This window comes from Oreochromis aureus, linkage group 1 (assembly GCF_013358895.1).
Source record: "Oreochromis aureus strain Israel breed Guangdong linkage group 1, ZZ_aureus, whole genome shotgun sequence".
NCBI lineage: Eukaryota > Metazoa > Chordata > Actinopteri > Cichliformes > Cichlidae > Oreochromis > Oreochromis aureus.
In genome coordinates this window covers 37,303,294-37,321,114 of record NC_052942.1, presented here as the reverse complement: position 1 = coordinate 37,321,114, position 17,821 = coordinate 37,303,294, and the positions used below count along the sequence as shown (strand labels likewise).

The 17,821-nt window shown below is 39.9% G+C and overlaps 1 protein-coding gene across 1 annotated transcript; it reads left to right on the top strand.

Annotated features, from left to right (window-relative positions):
- Positions 1-119: 119 nt before the first annotated feature.
- On the top strand, positions 120-9,825 carry LOC116325062 (adhesion G-protein coupled receptor G1-like). The gene is made up of 10 exons (XM_039614612.1): positions 120-188; positions 399-531; positions 2,345-2,493; positions 2,685-2,739; positions 2,820-2,911; positions 3,570-3,688; positions 7,307-7,587; positions 8,243-8,336; positions 9,049-9,377; positions 9,464-9,825. The coding sequence occupies exons 1-10, from the start codon at positions 120-122 to the stop codon at positions 9,586-9,588; spliced, it is 1,446 nt and encodes a 481-aa protein (XP_039470546.1). The 3' UTR covers positions 9,589-9,825.
- Positions 9,826-17,821: the final 7,996 nt, after the last annotated feature.

The following is a 17,821-nucleotide window of genomic DNA, read 5'->3' as shown; positions in this document are numbered from 1 at the left end:
CTTACTTCTGATCTTTTCCATGAGTTTGTCATTTTCATCCTCAGTTATATCCCTGTTTGCATGTTTATATTTCTGAACTATGTTAAATATCTGTTGGTAGTTGTTATGAAGATCGAATTATGACCTGCAAACCAAGAGGCCGCATCATGACGGGCATTAAACAACTCAAAGTAGACTCGCGTCAAGAGGTGAGGTCATTTGGGGCTGAAGTGCTTGTTAGAAGTGAAATAAGTACATTTTTATGTTTCTGTATTGTTGTGTTTTCTCAATTTTTCTGTACAACCAATAGATTATTTTATTTTGCTTTTTAGAAGTAAAAATGTTTTTTTGTATTAACGAATTCTAATATCCAACTACATCAGATTATTTAAAGTTATGTTTTCATGTATGCTTTTTAGGTTGATGTGAGTCCTACATTTGAACATAGAGTTCACATCCCATCATCAGCTCTCCAGAGAAGCAGAGGAAATGTGCCTGAGGTGGAGGTCCAGGTGGTGGCCTCTGTAATTAACAGCAGTTATTTTAAGGTCAGTAACGCTAAAGGCAACAGAAAACAAACCTTAATTATTTCATACGCAGAAAGTTGCTCTTTTTCTAATGCAGATGTGCATTGCATTCCACGAGCAGAGTATCTTCAGTCAGCTGTTGCTTATTATGAAAAATGATTAAAAGTTGCTCCTTTAATAAAGAGTTGTTTTCACTAAGGGGTTGAGAAATATTTGCTTTAATTTAATCAAAATATCTCTTATATTATATATTCCTCAATCAGTCAACAAACAAGTTTATCAGACTTTAAAATGTTTATTTCAGCCAAGTAATGCATTCTGACTACAGTTGTATAAAAAGTCTACAGTACAGTGTCCCGATTCGAAATACTGAGATCCAAAACAAAATACCAAAGGCCCAGAAGGATGCAATCAAACGGAAGAGTTTATTGAATACACATGGGGATAGGAACTGCCAAACATCAGTTGTAGAACTCCGCCCAAAAATACACTTCAGATTGCTTTTATAACGTCAGGGTTGGTTAACGCCCCTTCATGCGTTTACAAACATTATGATATGTCATACAGTAAATATTCATTTTAATAAACTAAAATAGACATAGAAGTTCCTGTTTTCTATCACAATTTCCATATAAGGCCACTCGCTGCACCCTCCAGACGGTCCTTAGGGATGGTCTCATCTGCCACCTCTTCTGTCACCTGTAACTGGGTAAACTCAAATGCAACAAGAAGCTGAATACATTCAGGCCTTCACTCCAGCCTGTTTCTTGATTAAATGTATTATATGTGTTTTGTGGCGTGCATGCATTGAACCTTCCATGGCTCCAAGCCACTTACTCCATTTACATTCACACCCAGAGGAGTTTCAACCTTTTCATTAATTGACTGAGCCACAACTCATTAATAAGCACCAAATTGCAATGTGTAAAGAATATTATGTAATTATGATAACACCTGTAATACAGACTTTAATGTAATGTCAGCAGCTTCAATAACTGCTTCAATGAAGTGATTATTATATGGTTTAATGCAATGATCATGACTTAATGCAAAGTTAATTAATGCAATCATAATGCTGATAATAAGTATAAGTAGCAGTAAAATATTCCTTATTCCACAACAGCCAACTCACAGCAACATGCTTCACAAGCATTATTATGACAGTTTCTGGAGCGTTTAGTTTTGTTCTTTCGCAGATGTCTGCTAATCTTACAGAGCCTGTTTCACAGGCCTGAACATAGAAATGAAATGTGCCTTAAACTTATAACCTTATACAGACAATTCAGCCTCAAAAATCCTTGTGTGACTGAATGAAAACAATTCTGCAAAGAAGACTGGGACAAATTCCTCCACAGTCATGTAAAAAAATGTTGACAGTTATTGCAAATGCTTGATTGCAGTTTCTGCTGCAGCCAAGCATTAAGGATGGTACAACCAGTTATGAGGTTAAGAGGGCATTGATTTTTCACCTAGGGCAGGTAGGTTTGGATAGCAAACCTGCTTTAATAAATGGAGTCAACTTTTAAGAACTGAATGTTGTGTTTTCTTTGGCTATCTTTAACTAATATTACAATTTGTTTAATGGTCTGAAACATGTAAATGCGAGAAATATACAAGAAATCTTCAAAATGCAAATACTTTTTCATAACCCTTTACTTGAGCTGTACATACTGTAGCTACAACCAACCAACATTAAAAAAAATATCTTAAGTGATGTGGAAATGTAACTACAAGTCCTCTGCCAGGATTAAAGGCTAGATTCATTTTTGAGATTTGAGATAATTTTTTTCAAATTAATCTCACCTTAACATAACTGCTATGTGCCGTCCTTCTTTCAGCTGAGTCCTCCCAAAGAAGTAGGATACCACAAATTTACCGCAGAAATGGCAAAGTGTTTAGGGACTCAGTGGTATGTGTGCGGGCAGGAACCCGTGCAGTCGAGAATCTCTCACAACCCATCACGTTAAGCTTCAAACACAACAAAGAGGTAAAAAGACAAAATTGTTGGACTAACATCTTAAATAGAAAATGTAACAACCTGTTACAGTAACAGATGGAAATTAGCCCTTGGCTATAATCTGGTATGTTTACATTCATGTAATTTTTTTTACATGTATGTTCATTAACATGCACTGTCCTAAATAAAATAAATCTGTTTACCTTTCATTTTGATTCCAGGTTGAAAGTGGAACTTGCGTATTTTGGCAGGAAACATCAGCAGAGGATGGAACAGGTACTATTGGAGATGTCAACCTTCAGTATTTTTGTTTCTAAATGAAAATGACTCAGTTACTCAGAATGTTTTCTTTACAGGTTACTGGAGCGGTCAAGGCTGTGAAACAAATTACACGGCACATGAATTTATTTGCAGCTGCAACCATCTGAGCTTCTTTGCTGTGCTTGTGGTAAACTGAAAATCTCTTCCTACATATTATAAAATCCTTTGGCAAACACCATGTTTAATCTAATTATTGTTTAACAACTGTTACTGATGATAAACAATTTAAATTGAGAGGCTGTCTCAAATGTATACTCTATATAGTGATGTTTTTTGTTCCAGTCATTCCACAACCAAATGACCAGAGCTGAAATGTCAGCAATACACTCAAAGATGATAATTATGATATTTAAATTATAATTATAATTTCATTGTACCCATAATTTTATTGTGCATGTACAATGACAATAAAGGGATATTCTATTCTATAAGCAAACTAGTGTATTACACATAGACTGTATAAAAGATCGCAGGAGCCATCATGGCATCAAGTCACAATTTAAGGCTACGGGTTCATATGTCAGCACACCTGTCACTCTAATTTTAAGCTTTGCCAGCACATGGATCACTTATAAAATAATTCACTCATCATATAATTGTCATGAAAGGTGAACCAACCGATACAGTCCCAACCATTTATTGCACCAACATGTAAACATCTTGCCATTTTAACATGGAGATGAGGAAATTTAGGGATTCACCAATTAACAAATTTTGGGCTATTACAAAAACAAATGTATTATGTAAAATACATTTCAAAACAACTTCATCTTTTTATGTTGCAGAATCCAGGAATATCGGTGACAAAAGCTGATGCCGACAAGCTAAGCTACATCACTTACATTGGATCAGGACTCTCCGCCCCCTTCGCACTGATCAGTTTGTTCATCTATATTTATCTACAGTGAGTAGATGTCATATTATTCACATTTAAAACTTTATTGTTTTCGGTTCCCAATTATGATAAAATAAGAAACTAGAGAAAATATACACTTTGCAAGTGACTGTATAAAAGCTATAGTCTAATATTCAGCATTCAATTTGTTAGTGACAGCTCAGTGATAACGTCTCTGACCACAACACCCACACATTAGTTTTTTTAAATGCTTATATGCTGTATGATCTAGAACGATGAGCTTATCATCATCTATATCAATGCAGCTGTCCTAATATTCACCCTTTTCAAGATGGTTTCAGCCTGTTCTAGTGATATGACAAAATGATTCTGAGAAGGGTTCACTAGTATGAAAAATCATTTTTTTCCTTATTAGAAATTCCCATTCCTCCATTGCTTCCTCACTTCTCCACAGCTGGTGTTAGCAGCAGCACCAGCAACCTGTGAGGATTAGTTACTATTTGTTGCTGGTTCACAGTCAGGCAACCCTGACGGCTTACATGTCGTTACTTTGACACTGTTACGGCCGAGAGAGCCAGGCTGTGTGTGAGGACTCAAATGCAGACACAGAGGGAGGCAAAACGGGCGTGAACACAGTGCTTTATTTACAGTGCCTAGTTAAATTACAAACCAGGAAACTATGAAGGCTATGAACTGAGAATGCTATAAACTGTGAACTGTGAAAGCTATGAACTGAGAAGTATGAGGCCAAACTATGAACATGAAACTCAGACTGAGTGCTATGACTAGATGCAAGATTTCATAGACGGGTCCTGGGGAGGGAAAAAGGGGGCAGGTACACAGTCAGCATTGCAGGTGAAAGTGTCATGCGAGGAGGGGGTGTCCAGGGTGGTCTGGGTGAGAAGTGTCCAGAGAGGGTCCAGGGCAGGGAGGCAGGCAGGTGAAGTCTTACGATGAAAAGGGAGCAACCTGATAACAGAGAACCAGCATCCAGACAGAGATGCGTGCAGGTCAGCTTGTGAAGCATGACGGCCAGGTGGGTCGTGAGTTAGCAGTAGATCTGGCAGAGGTCTGTTGTGAGCGCTGGTCTTATATGCTGGTGACTTGATTGGAATCAGGTGTAAAGGCTGATTGGCGTCTCCGCCTGAAGGTGGAGCCCAGCAGAGTGGAAAAGCCCCGCACTCACCTGGACCATGACAGACACATTTTGCTGCATTTATGTTTAGTTTATTTTGTATTGTTTCCTCTCAATTTTCCAGCTCCACCTTTTCACCACTTCTTCCACACTAAACCTTTCCCACAAGGTGCGTGAGAAGGTAGGGGAGGAGCCGGTCGCATTAAGAAATTTGATTGGGCAATCCAGTGCCAGTATTTAACCCTAGAACACTATCGTAGTAGCACAATCACTAATGCCGGGTGATTTTTACCCGATATAATATGACCAAGAAGTACTTGTCATCAAAATATGACAACACAGGACAAATTAGAGTGGTCTTCTTTTATTTTCAACTGTGCCGTGCCTAACAAAATGGAAAAAAAGTGTCATGGGGGGACCCTAAAACAATGCTCCAAAATTACAGAAAAATTAGGAATTCAAGAACAAAAATTCCTAAACAAAAAAATAATGACACTGGAAAGCTGGTCTTTGGTCCACCCAATCTTGGGACATTTGAGACTTCACTGGTGAAGGCACACTCTCCTCGACACGCTAACAGCGGCAGGAGAGAGAAATCATGTAAATGTATTTGCTCGGGTGAAAATCACCCAGTGATAGTGTTCTAGGGTTAAAAAATGAACAAATAGGCTGCTGTCAGTGCTTGGACACCTGTCGCGCCAAGGGAGTTATCTCAGACAGCATTTGCTTCCCCTGCGCTCACTGCGGAGGAGAAACAAATTCTGTCTGGGAAAACTAGCTTGGCATGACACCAGGTGCACAGTGGCCCCTCAGGCAAAGACAAACAAAGGGAACTCATACAGTTAATATACATACATTTAATAAAATGTAATGGAGTAGCATCATTGTGCAAGTATTTCACATTTTTTCACAATATTAGTTTTGGCTATGATATTATACAGAAGACAACTTATTGCAGGAAGAAGAGGAGTGGGAAAAGGTGGTGGTAGTAGAGGGTGGGGCGAGGCAGTATATATTGAGGTTCAGTAAACTGTTTTTGACACTCTTTCTCAGGGGCAACAGGTCAAAAGTGAGATCCAAGATTATTTACTCAACCCTGCTGAGTTGAGTAAGTCTTGTAGAGAGGCCATAATTCCTGTTGCACACTGTGATACAGAACATTCTGTAAAAAGTCGTGAGCTGTTTTCGACTCAGTTTGTTCTTCCTAAGTACTCTGATGAAATGAAACCATAGCTGTACTGCTAACTGCAGAGTCTTCTTTAAATTGCAACGATTAAAGTCTCACAAGGAGGAATTTAGATCCTTGTGAGCAAACAGAGTCCAGTTTGTGCATTAGGTCAGTGATTATCTGAGGAGTAGCTGACATGTTGACTTGTGGATGATTAAACACTGCTGTATAAAACAACAGTTTAAATTTGTTTTGCAAATAGAATACATGGAGTGAATTTATCCACAGTTCCACTTCAGCAGTACATATCCTGATGTTCGCAGTATTACACCGCTTCCATTTACATAAACAGCTGGTATCTGTAGAGTTCTGTAGGGAAAGAAGAAACTCCTGACTCAGACTAATTCCTATGTGCACTGTGTGTATCCACAGCAGCCTAATTACATAAAATAAAATAGAGTGCACTCATATTCTGCATCACCAAAGCACTGGATAATACCCTGTAATACACTGACAAAATATATCTGAGTGTGGTTTGTGGCAAAAACCTCTGAGGACACAAATACTTTGAGAGCCTACTGTGCTGTTTATGAACTAAAGGGTCGAACTTTTGCTATAGATGTATTTGCTAACTTTTGTCAGGGTGGCCTATATAAGGAAACGTTCCTCTTCCTCTAACAGTTGTCTCTGCAAAGAACGATGAGCGTGTGAGGTTGCAGAGATTGCGTCACAAAAGCTCAGTTGCTGTTTACATTTTGGGAACTATTTTTTTAACATGTTGATACTGGTATAAACAAAATGTAGCCACTTCCCCAGAGACATCTTCTGTCAAGTAGCATCAAAGAAGCACTGCTACCAGGGCCTGGAAATGCCATAAAACCTCCCAAAACATTCAAAACAATAAACAAAATCCATAATATTAATGGTAAAAAAAAATGTGATTGTGATTGAAATTTGTAAAGTAATTCATTAAAGAAATGTCGTGCACATTAATATATCTGTCTGAGAATGATTCTGTCATGTTTGTTGTTGTAATTTGTTTGCTATGTCCTGTTCAATGAATTTGTTGATTTTCCCATTTCAGTGTTCGACCCATATTCTGTTACATTTCTAACATTATATTATGCAAATGAAGCGACTGCCACTCAAAGTGTGGTATTAAGTCAACTTTGTGCTCACTGGCCGGTTACATCTAGTTAAGAGATCATTAGAGAAGTGAGGCTACAGCCTCATGGCCTTTCTTACATATAGTTTTATCTGCTGCATTATTGTGGAGTTACCATCATCTAACATCTAAAAAGGCAAAATAATGCCCACTATCTCCACAGTTGTCAACAAGAGAATAATTCTGTTTCTGTTTTAGTCGGCGGCATCCTGAGAAATCCATAAGTCTGCACATGCAGCTAACAGTGGCGATGTTCTGCCTCCATCTCACCTTCCTGCTGTCCAGTCTCCTGGTCCAACTACTGAAGGAAAAAGAGGACAGCTCATCTTGCCTGGTACTGGGTCTGGTTTTACACTGGTCCCTGCTGGCCACCCTGACCTGGAGTGCTCTGGAGGGGTTCCACCTCTACCTTCTGCTCATCCGGGTCTTTAACATCTATGTGAGGAGGTACCTGCTCAAACTCAGCCTGATTGGATGGGGTGAGTGTCGTTTAGGTGGGACGCTGCTCTGCAATACACTGTCACAAATCTTTAAATGAAAGTGGATTGTGCAGAAGTGCTACATCACAATAAAGGGTTTAAGGTCAAGTAAAGTCGCTTTATTTGCATAACGTATTTAAGCACAACAGACTGACCAAACACTAAGGCAAATAGGTACAAAACTACTTACAAAAATCATGAATCACAAAATTTCTTAAAATGTATTTTTAAAGTAATTAAATGACACGGTTATAAATTAGGCCTTAATTGAAAAGGCTGTCTAAGAGAGATGTGTTTTAAGTTCAGATAATAATACCGTGAAACAGACGATCTGATTTGGACGATCGTATATTGTTCAGCTTTAGTCATTCTAATTTATTCTGTTGTTTAGAATTAACAGCTGTTGGTAAGATCGCCTGGGAATTCAGCATGGGGCACAAAATTTTAAGGAGTCCGAAACTCAGAAATGAGCTCATTTCAGTGAACCTTGATTTACAGAGGTAGTTAGCTTAACAAAGATGGTTGAATATGTTCATGTTTAATGTACCATTCTGGACTCTAGCAGCAGCATTGAGAAGCAGTTACAGTGATAATAATGCCTCCGCTGTCCTAAAGAACATTCAGCTGACATTAATTCTGTCTTCCATGTTTTCAGGTTTTCCTACAGTGGTTGCAGCTGTTTGTGGGATTTCACGTGTTTATGGCAAATACACTCTGAATTACAGCAACAGCAATTTAACACAACACATGTAAGAACCTATCTTTGGTATCATTTTATATTAGAGTGAGCCAGGTGATAGGTTTGTAGCTTAAACCTATTCGCTGGAACGTTGAAAACAATGTAATTACACAGCAAAGCAAGACACGAGTAGGCAAGGTTCTTTATGTTTCTCGTGCACGGGAGAGAACTGGACAAACGCCGTTCCTTCGCTTGACCCCAGTTTCTCTCGTCCGCTCCCCCGTAACACTGCTCTTTTATTGAGGTTACATGAATATACATAGGTTCATTAACATAGGATGTATACATACACACAAAGAGTACCTTGCCTGTGCGTTGTGTAAGTGTGTGTGTGTGTGTGTGTGGGGGGGGGGGGGGGTCAAGATGTGACCCCATAAAGGACTTCCCTAAACCTGCTGGTCTGGAAGTCCAGCAGTTCATCTAAACAAAGGGCACTTAGACTTAAACAGATATACATGTGTTTGCTATACCATATGTAAAAGCAGATATAACCTCTCTCCTGACCTTAAGTTGTGTGTGCATGCCAGAGTGCTCTGGGAGGCACACAGAGTCTCCACAGACTATTAAGGATCAACCCTCTACCAACATGACATTGATTATACAACTCTAAGCATATATGAGTAGATATTTCTAAGCATAAATGACAATCAACAATACAAATCTAACCTCAGGAGATTTTATTTCTAAGCAAATTCATTTTTCATGTCTTTAATAATGAGCAGATGCTGGATGAGCAACGAGTCTGAACAAAAGCTCCTCATAGTCAGCTACATCACTACCGTGGCCTTTCCTTTCTTGGTGGTATTGTTCAATGCCTGCATGCTGGGGCTGGTGGTGTTTAAGATGTGGGATCTAAGAAGAGGTGATAGAAACTTTGGAAGCAGCAGTGACTGGAAGAAGATAAACAAAGAGAAAAGAAAGAGGTTATGGAAGGACTGTGTCACAGTGCTGGGCCTCAGCTGTGTGCTGGGGTTACCTTGGGGGTTAGCCAGCACTACATACGTTTCACTCCCTGGGATCTATGTATTCACCGTATTGAACTCCCTTCAAGGTTAGTATGTGATCTTCATGTCAAGGATGAACTGAACTTTGATCATTTACTAGAAGAACTGACAAACTATGTTTTTCTCTTCGCAGGTCTATTTATTTTCCTGTGGTCTGTGGCTTTGGCCTGGTCAAAGTCTCAAGCTGCAAATAACTCATCAGCCAGAGACTCTTCCTCTCAGAAAATGATGACTACTAGTTTCAACAGCGGATACTGAAAAGACAAATGTACTATCTATGACCTATATTAGGTGATAGGCTTCTATTGATATGTAGTTCAGTATAACTAATATATATATAGAGAGAGAGAGGGGGAGTGAGAGATGTTTTATTTCTTCCTTTTTCTGTAAATATTATGCAGAAAGTAAAAAATAAATAAATACAGAGATTCTTGTGATTTCCTGTTTGAGATATGAACACGCAAACATCAATAAAAACCACTTGATAAAAAATGAGTAGCAGTTTTGAATTCTTTATACTTTCTGACAGGAGTAATACCAGTGTGGGCTTCTTCATGTTTTGATGTACATTTAGAGATGCTCTTCTGTATAACTTGGTTACAATGAGTGGCTCTTTGAGATGACATTGCCAAAACATCATACCTACCTACCCTACCTATACCTATTTATATTTAAGTTAATATTTTTAGCACTTTTCAGGTAAAAGGAGAAACTAACTAGAGTAATCTCTGAATGATTTATATTCACTAACAGTATTTTAAAATACATTATATTTAATCTTGTCAGTTCTTCCCCAATATTGATAAAGTAAATCTCTAAAAGTTAGTCAGTTGAAAATCAACTTTCAACTGATTTTCTTATAAAGCAAGCATTTACTTTATTTACTGTTAAAATTTGTGTGTTAGGGTTTTCATGGCTTATTAATATTTACTTTAGGGCGGTCTTGAACGAGGGCACAGAGATGAAGAACTCCTAAAATGCAGTACTCAGTAAGAGACAAGGCTGTTAATATTGAACTGCACCATCATGACCCGACATAAGAAGCTTAACATTGGTCACCAGGTGGCAGCAATACCACAGGACACACTCTTCTTCTTTTTTTATGCATTACACTTATGAATTGCTCATGCATGTCATGCATGACTCCTTGCTCTGCTTTTTCCCTGGATGGCCTCTGATGCACTTCTGTCTCCTCCTGATAAAGGTGTTTATCACCCACTGTAAACCCCTAGCTCCTGAAACTGTCTGGAGTAGTGCAACATCACTTGGTATATACTACATGCTGTTTGGATCAAACAGTGTGTGAAGCTGTTTAAGCTTAGGACAGGAAATACCAAGAAACACGTCTCAGGTTATATGTGGAAATAGAGGAAACAGTTTGCTAGAAAGCCTGCAGTCTCTCTTACACAGAACCCTGTCCACATCTTCTGAGATGGTTTTCTACACTGACTGTGGGCTTTCATCAAATCTTTTAGAAATATCATAATATGATTCACATCATGTATTAGAAATGAAATCTTACATGTGCTGGTTGTCTCTTGAGTATAATCTTTGACATGTCACTCTGTATGCATGTTATTGTGTGAGGATTCCTGGTGTGATCGTCTAGACCAATTTCCTGTCATATGAGGGTGATAGATTAGGTATTCTCAGACCTCGGGAAAGTGGTGACACATCTGAATAACTTACCTTGAAGAATAACTGTAAGAACAATCAACGAAATAATTAAAAGACTTACCACTGACATTCATGCCAGTGATGAGCGTATGTAAACTTCTGACCACTACTGTAAGTATCCAAGCCCTGATACCAGGGGAAAGGACAAAACACATTCAATAAAAGCATAATAAAATAGAATACTCACATTTTTATCAGTGTAGAAAGTTTTCCGAAATATGACAGATGCTAGTTTTTAAAGTTCAGATTTGAATCATGAATTCTTCCGCAATATTTACAAGACTGAACGGACTCCACTGACTTTCCCTCACTGGACTGTCTTGTCTATCAGATGATTTATTAATTCTTTTTTTTCTTTTTTTTTTGCCTGTCCCGTTTGTTTCTTTAGCCATCAGAATTACTGTCCAAAGGCAAAGAAGGATGCCCAACGAATTTACTTTACCAAGTGGATCATCGCAGCCTTGCCATATTGGTGCATTTGATTGACCTTGGTTGTTATTTATTTATTTTATTTTATTTCCAGTTGTTACAGATAGGACAGACATGACTGGGGGATAGGAAAGGGAGAACGAAAGAAAGAAAGAAAAGCAGAGGGGAAGAGGGACAGTGGGAAAGGGCACTTAAAAAAAACAAATCACCTGGATCACCTGTTGAGAGAAGAATAAAAAGAGAAAACAAGCAAAAAAGAGAGCAACATAATAAACAACACCATTGCAATAATCTAGCTAAGCATAAATAACAGGAAATACTAAATATAGAGTTTTATTTTGCAAGTGTCCAGGGTGCGAGGGGTCTTTGACAATGATGCTGGCTTTCTGCTGAAGTCTACCAGTATAAATTTCTCTGAGGGGGGTTAGTAAGGTGCCAATTGTCCACTCTGCTGCCCTCACCACCCGGTGCAGTTTCCTCTTGTCCTCCGCGGTGCAGCAGTTGAAACAGAGTGTGCAGCAGTAAGTCAGAAGGCTCTCGATGGTGGAGCGATAGACATATTGAGAGCCCTCTGACCTACTGCTGCACACTCTGGTTGCCATTTTTAGAAAAACAATAAGATGCCGGTTCAGGTTTCACTTCCTTGATAACCTATAATTCTCAACAGTTCCTGACAGTTATGGCTTAACTTCTTCTTATCTGTTGCGTATATGGAAAGCAGTAACATATGAGTACTTCCTTTTTCTTCAAAACATCATCTAATAATAGTTATTTAGTTACAAGTAATTAACTTTTGTTTCTGTGTGACTGTTATTTCATTTTTTTTAAAGTATAATTGTATAAATGATCAAGACTAGTGCCTCAAGGTGATTTATATTAAGTGGTGGGTGGGTTCTTTTACATTTTGAGAGAAGCAAATTGAGTCTAATATGACAGATTAAATGCGATGTTGAGGCTGTCATTTTTAGCATCTACATGGATGTTAAAATCACCCACAATAATTATTTTATCTGAGCTGAGCACTAAATCAGATAAAAAGTCTGAGAAATCAGAGAGAAACTCTGTGTAAGGCCCAGGTGGACGATAGATGATAACAAGTAAGACTGGTTTCTGAGTTTTACAGCTGGGGTGGACGAGGCTAAGCATCAGGCTTTCAAATGAATAAAAAGTCTGTCTTGGTCTTTCGTTAATTAATAGGCTGGTGTTGAAAATTGCTGCCACACCGCCCCCTCGGCTGGTGTGTCGACGTTTCTGATGATTAGCATAACTCGGGGGTGTTGATTCATTTAAACTAACATAATCATCCGGCTGCAACCAGGTTTCTGTAAGGCAGAGTAAATCGATTTGTTGATCAATTATTAAGTCATGTACTAACAGAGACTTCGAGGAGAGAGACCTAATATTTAATAATCCACATTTCACTGTTTTACTCTGTGGTTCAGATGTGGATACTGTATTGTTCTTTCTTTGTGATTGTTTATGTTTAAGTTGTTTATTGCTGGTTTTTAGTTTGTTTTTTGTCTGTTGGGGAGCTGACACAGTCTCAATGGAGATGGGGTTTTTGGGGGTGTAGCAGGAGGAGAGAAGCTGCAGAGAGGCGTAAGACTGCAACTCTGCTTCCTGGTCCCAACTCTGGATAGTCATATTTTGGGGGGTTTAATAAATTTGGCCAGATCAGTGGCGGAGCGTCGGGGGTGGCTTATTGGGCTTAAGCCCGGGTTGTTTTTTCAGAAGCCCGGGGTCTTTTGGAGTGTAATTTTTTCGAAGTTAGATGCCTGGCTGACAACTGTATAAAACAAAAAACTACACACAATTTTCGAAGCACATACAGGGAGTGCAGAATTATTAGGCAAATGAGTATTTTGTCCACATCATCCTCTTCATGCATGTTGTCTTACTCCAAGCTGTATAGGCTCGAAAGTCTACTACCAATTAAGCATATTAGGTGATGTGCATCTCTGTAATGAGAAGGGGTGTGGTCTAATGACATCAACACCCTATATCAGGTGTGCATAATTATTAGGCAACTTCCTTTCCTTTGGCAAAATGGGTCAAAAGAAGGACTTGACAGGCTCAGAAAAGTCAAAAATAGTGAGATATCTTGCAGAGGGATGCAGCAGTCTTAAAATTGCAAAGCTTCTGAAGCGTGATCATCGAACAATCAAGCGTTTCATTCAAAATAGTCAACAGGGTCGCAAGAAGCGTGTGGAAAAACCAAGGCGCAAAATAACTGCCCATGAACTGAGAAAAGTCAAGCGTGCAGCTGCCAAGATGCCACTTGCCACCAGTTTGGCCATATTTCAGAGCTGCAACATCACTGGAGTGCCCAAAAGCACAAGGTGTGCAATACTCAGAGACATGGCCAAGGTAAGAAAGGCTGAAAGACGACCACCACTGAACAAGACACACAAGCTGAAACGTCAAGACTGGGCCAAGAAATATCTCAAGACTGATTTTTCTAAGGTTTTATGGACTGATGAAATGAGAGTGAGTCTTGATGGGCCAGATGGATGGGCCCGTTGTCATGATCCTGGGTCATTTTGACCCAGCGTTTTGTGTTTCCTTGAAGTTCATTTTGTGCCTCGTGTGTATTCTGATTTGGTATTCTGTGTCCTCCCCTCGTGCCCTGTTCGTGTTCTGGATTTCCTGTTTTATTCTGACGGTCTGTGTCTGTTGTCATCATGTTCAGCTTGTATCCTCAGGTCGTCTTGTGTATTAGAATCAGCTGTGCTCCCACCTGTATGTCATTACCTGGTCTCCTTGTTTGTGTGTATATTTAGTGGGTGTCAGGCTGTGCTCGGCGTCGGCTCGTCTGCGTTTGTCTGCGTTTTTCTGTGTAGTCTGCGTTTTTCTGTGTAGTCTGCGTTTCTCTGTGTCATCTGCGTTATCCGTGTATCTCTGCGTCTCTCTGCATTCTCCAGTTCATATGACTCCAGGTTTGCTCTTTAGTTTTCCCAGTTTAGGTTTCTTTAGTCATTTGTCATTCCTCACTGCCTGTTCTGCCACCTGTAAATAAACCCTCACTCATATCACCAGTCGGCTGCTTGCATTTTGGGTCCTCATTCATCCTCAACACGACTGCTGCCCCAGCCGTGACACCCGTGGCTGGATTGGTAAAGGGCAGAGAGCTCCAGTCCAACTCAGACGCCAGCAAGGTGGAGGTGGAGTACTGGTTTGGGCTGGTATCATCAAAGATGAGCTTGTGGGGCCTTTTCGGGTTGAGGATGGAGTCAAGCTCAACTCCCAGTCCTACTGCCAGTTTCTGGAAGACACCTTCTTCAAGCAGTGGTACAGGAAGAAGTCTGCATCCTTCAAGAAAAACATGATTTTCATGCAGGACAATGCTCCATCACACGCGTCCAAGTACTCCACAGCGTGGCTGGCAAGAAAGGGTATAAAAGAAGAAAACTAATGACATGGCCTCCTTGTTCACCTGATCTGAACCCCATTGAGAACCTGTGGTCCATCATCAAATGTGAGATTTACAAGGAGGAAAACAGTCCACCTCTCTGAACAGTGTCTGGGAGGCTGTGGTTGCTGCTGCACGCAATGTTGATGGTGAACAGATCAAAACCCTGACAGAATCCATGGATGGCAGGCTTTTGAGTGTCCTTGCAAAGAAAGGTGGCTATATTGGTCGCTGATTTGTTTTTGTTTTGTTTTGAATGTCAGAAATGTATATTTGTGAATGTGGAGATGTTATATTGGTTTTACTGGTAAAATAAATAATTGAAATGGGTATATATTTGTTTTTGTTAAGTTGCCTAATAATTATGCACAGTAATAGTCACCTGCACACACAGATATCCCCCTAAAATAGCTAAAACTAAAACAAACTAAAACTACTTCCAAAAACATTCAGCTTTGATATTAATGAGTTTTTTGGGTTCATTGAGAACATGGTTGTTGTTCAATAATAAAATTATTCCTCAAAACTACAACTTGCCTAATAATTCTGCACTCCCTGTAGTGCACACTGGGAATTTACGACTATGCGTAAATCCCCCCTAATATTGGTATGATCCGAGCTCAGGCACATGTGAGTGAATACTTTGGCTATAAATTAGGTAGTGAGCACACAGAAAGTGTGCTTCAGATGAAGCACGTGAAGATTATACTATGAAGAAGGAATGTATCTAAAAGTTTTTAATTAAATTGCTAAGCAGAAAAGCTACTCAGAAACACCACTTTGTTTGAGCAGGAACAGGAAGTGATACTCCGACATGCAAAGCGTGCACATGCACAAAAGATCCCGAGCCACTTCCACAACACAAAACACTCACGCAGATTATGGCAAGGCAATCAGGCCATCACACAGTACAAGCCTGCACCAAGCAGCTGGGATGGCGATACCACACTTCCTGAGGAGCTGAAGAAGTTCTACGCACTGTTTGATGCACTGAACAACACACAAGTGAAGAAAGCTACGCCCCCCACCACCGACCAGACCATTTCTCTGGCTGTAGCCGATGTGAGGAGAACTTTCACCAAGGGCAACCCATGGAAAGCTGCTGGACCAGACAACATCCCAGGTCGTGTGCTGATCAGCTGGCCGATGTCTTCACAGTAATTTTCAACTCATCACTGAGCCAGATGATCGTCCCAGCGTTCTTCAAGTCCACCACCATCATCCCGGTGCCAAAGAAATCCTCAGTATACTACCTGAATGACTACCATCCCATCACCCTCACCCTCATCATGAAGTGCTTCGAGAGACTTGTCATCATCATGCTCACTGGATCAGCTGCTTGCATACCGGCAGAGGATGCTATTTCTTGTCATTTCCCACCTGCACTTATGTCAGAATGCTGAGACAACATTCTCCCCAAAAACTGCTTGACAAACTGGATCAGCTGCAACTTTTCCTGTCATAGTCCATCCGAATTTGTGACAAACATCTCCAGCACCATCAGACTAGGATGAGCTATTGTCTCAGCCCACTGCACTCCTGACTGCACTCCCAGCTTTAACCACATCACCTGGACAAGAAAAAGCAACGACGAGTCAGCAACAGAATGAGGTTAAAGCTGGCGCTGTGGTGCACAAACAACCTGTCACTAAATGTGGACAAACCAAAGATTTTTTTGCTCCAACACCTGATCCGCAGTTCCATGTTCCATCTGATTGAATGAATTTTAAAACAAAGAATTACCAGATTTTTTTTAAACCTGATTTTTGTTTCTGAGAAAAATTAGATCCACATATGAGGACATTTGTTTTAAATTTTGATAGTACAGTGGCAGTATAATGTCCTCGTAAATGGATATCAGGCCCTTGTAGAGCAACATTTAGTATTTTGGTCTAGACAACCCAAAATGTGATGTCCACGCCAGGTCCTAGGAGGTTAATAAACACACTGCAATGTGGAGAGAACCATCCCAGCTAAACACTAGGATCATCTCTGGCCATGCCTACTGCCCTCCCATCTTTTAAACACACACAGACAAAGACATCCCAATTCAATTCAGTTCAATTTTATTTATATATATATGAACCCAGAATCCTATTCAAGGTGTCAAACAGTGTTTCAGAATTCAGTACACATGTCAAAGGAACTGTTGTTACTATGTTTACTCGGACAATCAATATCTAATGCACTTACACATCAGGAACTGACATGCTAGAAAAACAGTCTAGCTACCCTACACAATGTACAGAAGTAATTATTAGACAAATAGCTGTGAAGCTTGAATACTGTAATTACTCCAGTCACTTTTACTCAGGCTCAGGACTCTAAAAGAGTTTGTAATGTTCGGAGAGTCATGTAAATGTATACTATTTGAAAAATGATTAGAAACGTCACACCAATGACCACCTTAACGTAAAAACACACTGAACCCTTCAGGCAAAACTGCCTGACTGTTTAATCAGGTGTTGTTTGCATTCATTTGCTGATCCCTCGTAGGTGACACAGAGCCTGCCCCGCAGTCACTGAGTTGGAGCTTGGCACACTCTTGTTCACTCTCTCTATTCCAATGCAGCTGTAGGATGAAAGGGCAGAGCACGTAGTACACTTATGTTGTCTTCCTCAGTGTCTAATGCAGAGATCTCTCTCATCCGTTATGGTTATTGCTGTGGTTCTAGAATCGTCTCATGATGACTACCAGGACCCTAAAAGGCACAACCCTTGACCTCAACTGCTGTCTGGGCTGTCAGCTGTGCCTGAGTGGTCCCTGCTTCTCGCTAGTTCTCTGAAAAAACCTCCCATCCAGTCTAAGTCAGGAGTTCCCCCTTTGGGACACCTCCTTTACTAGAAGGAAAAACTTCTAATCATTTAGAAAACGTATCAACCACCATCAAACCACATTTTCCTTTCAGTTCAGTGAACTTTACTTATGGGTCATCAAAACCTTATCTGCTTTAATTTTAGGTATTAGGTTTAATA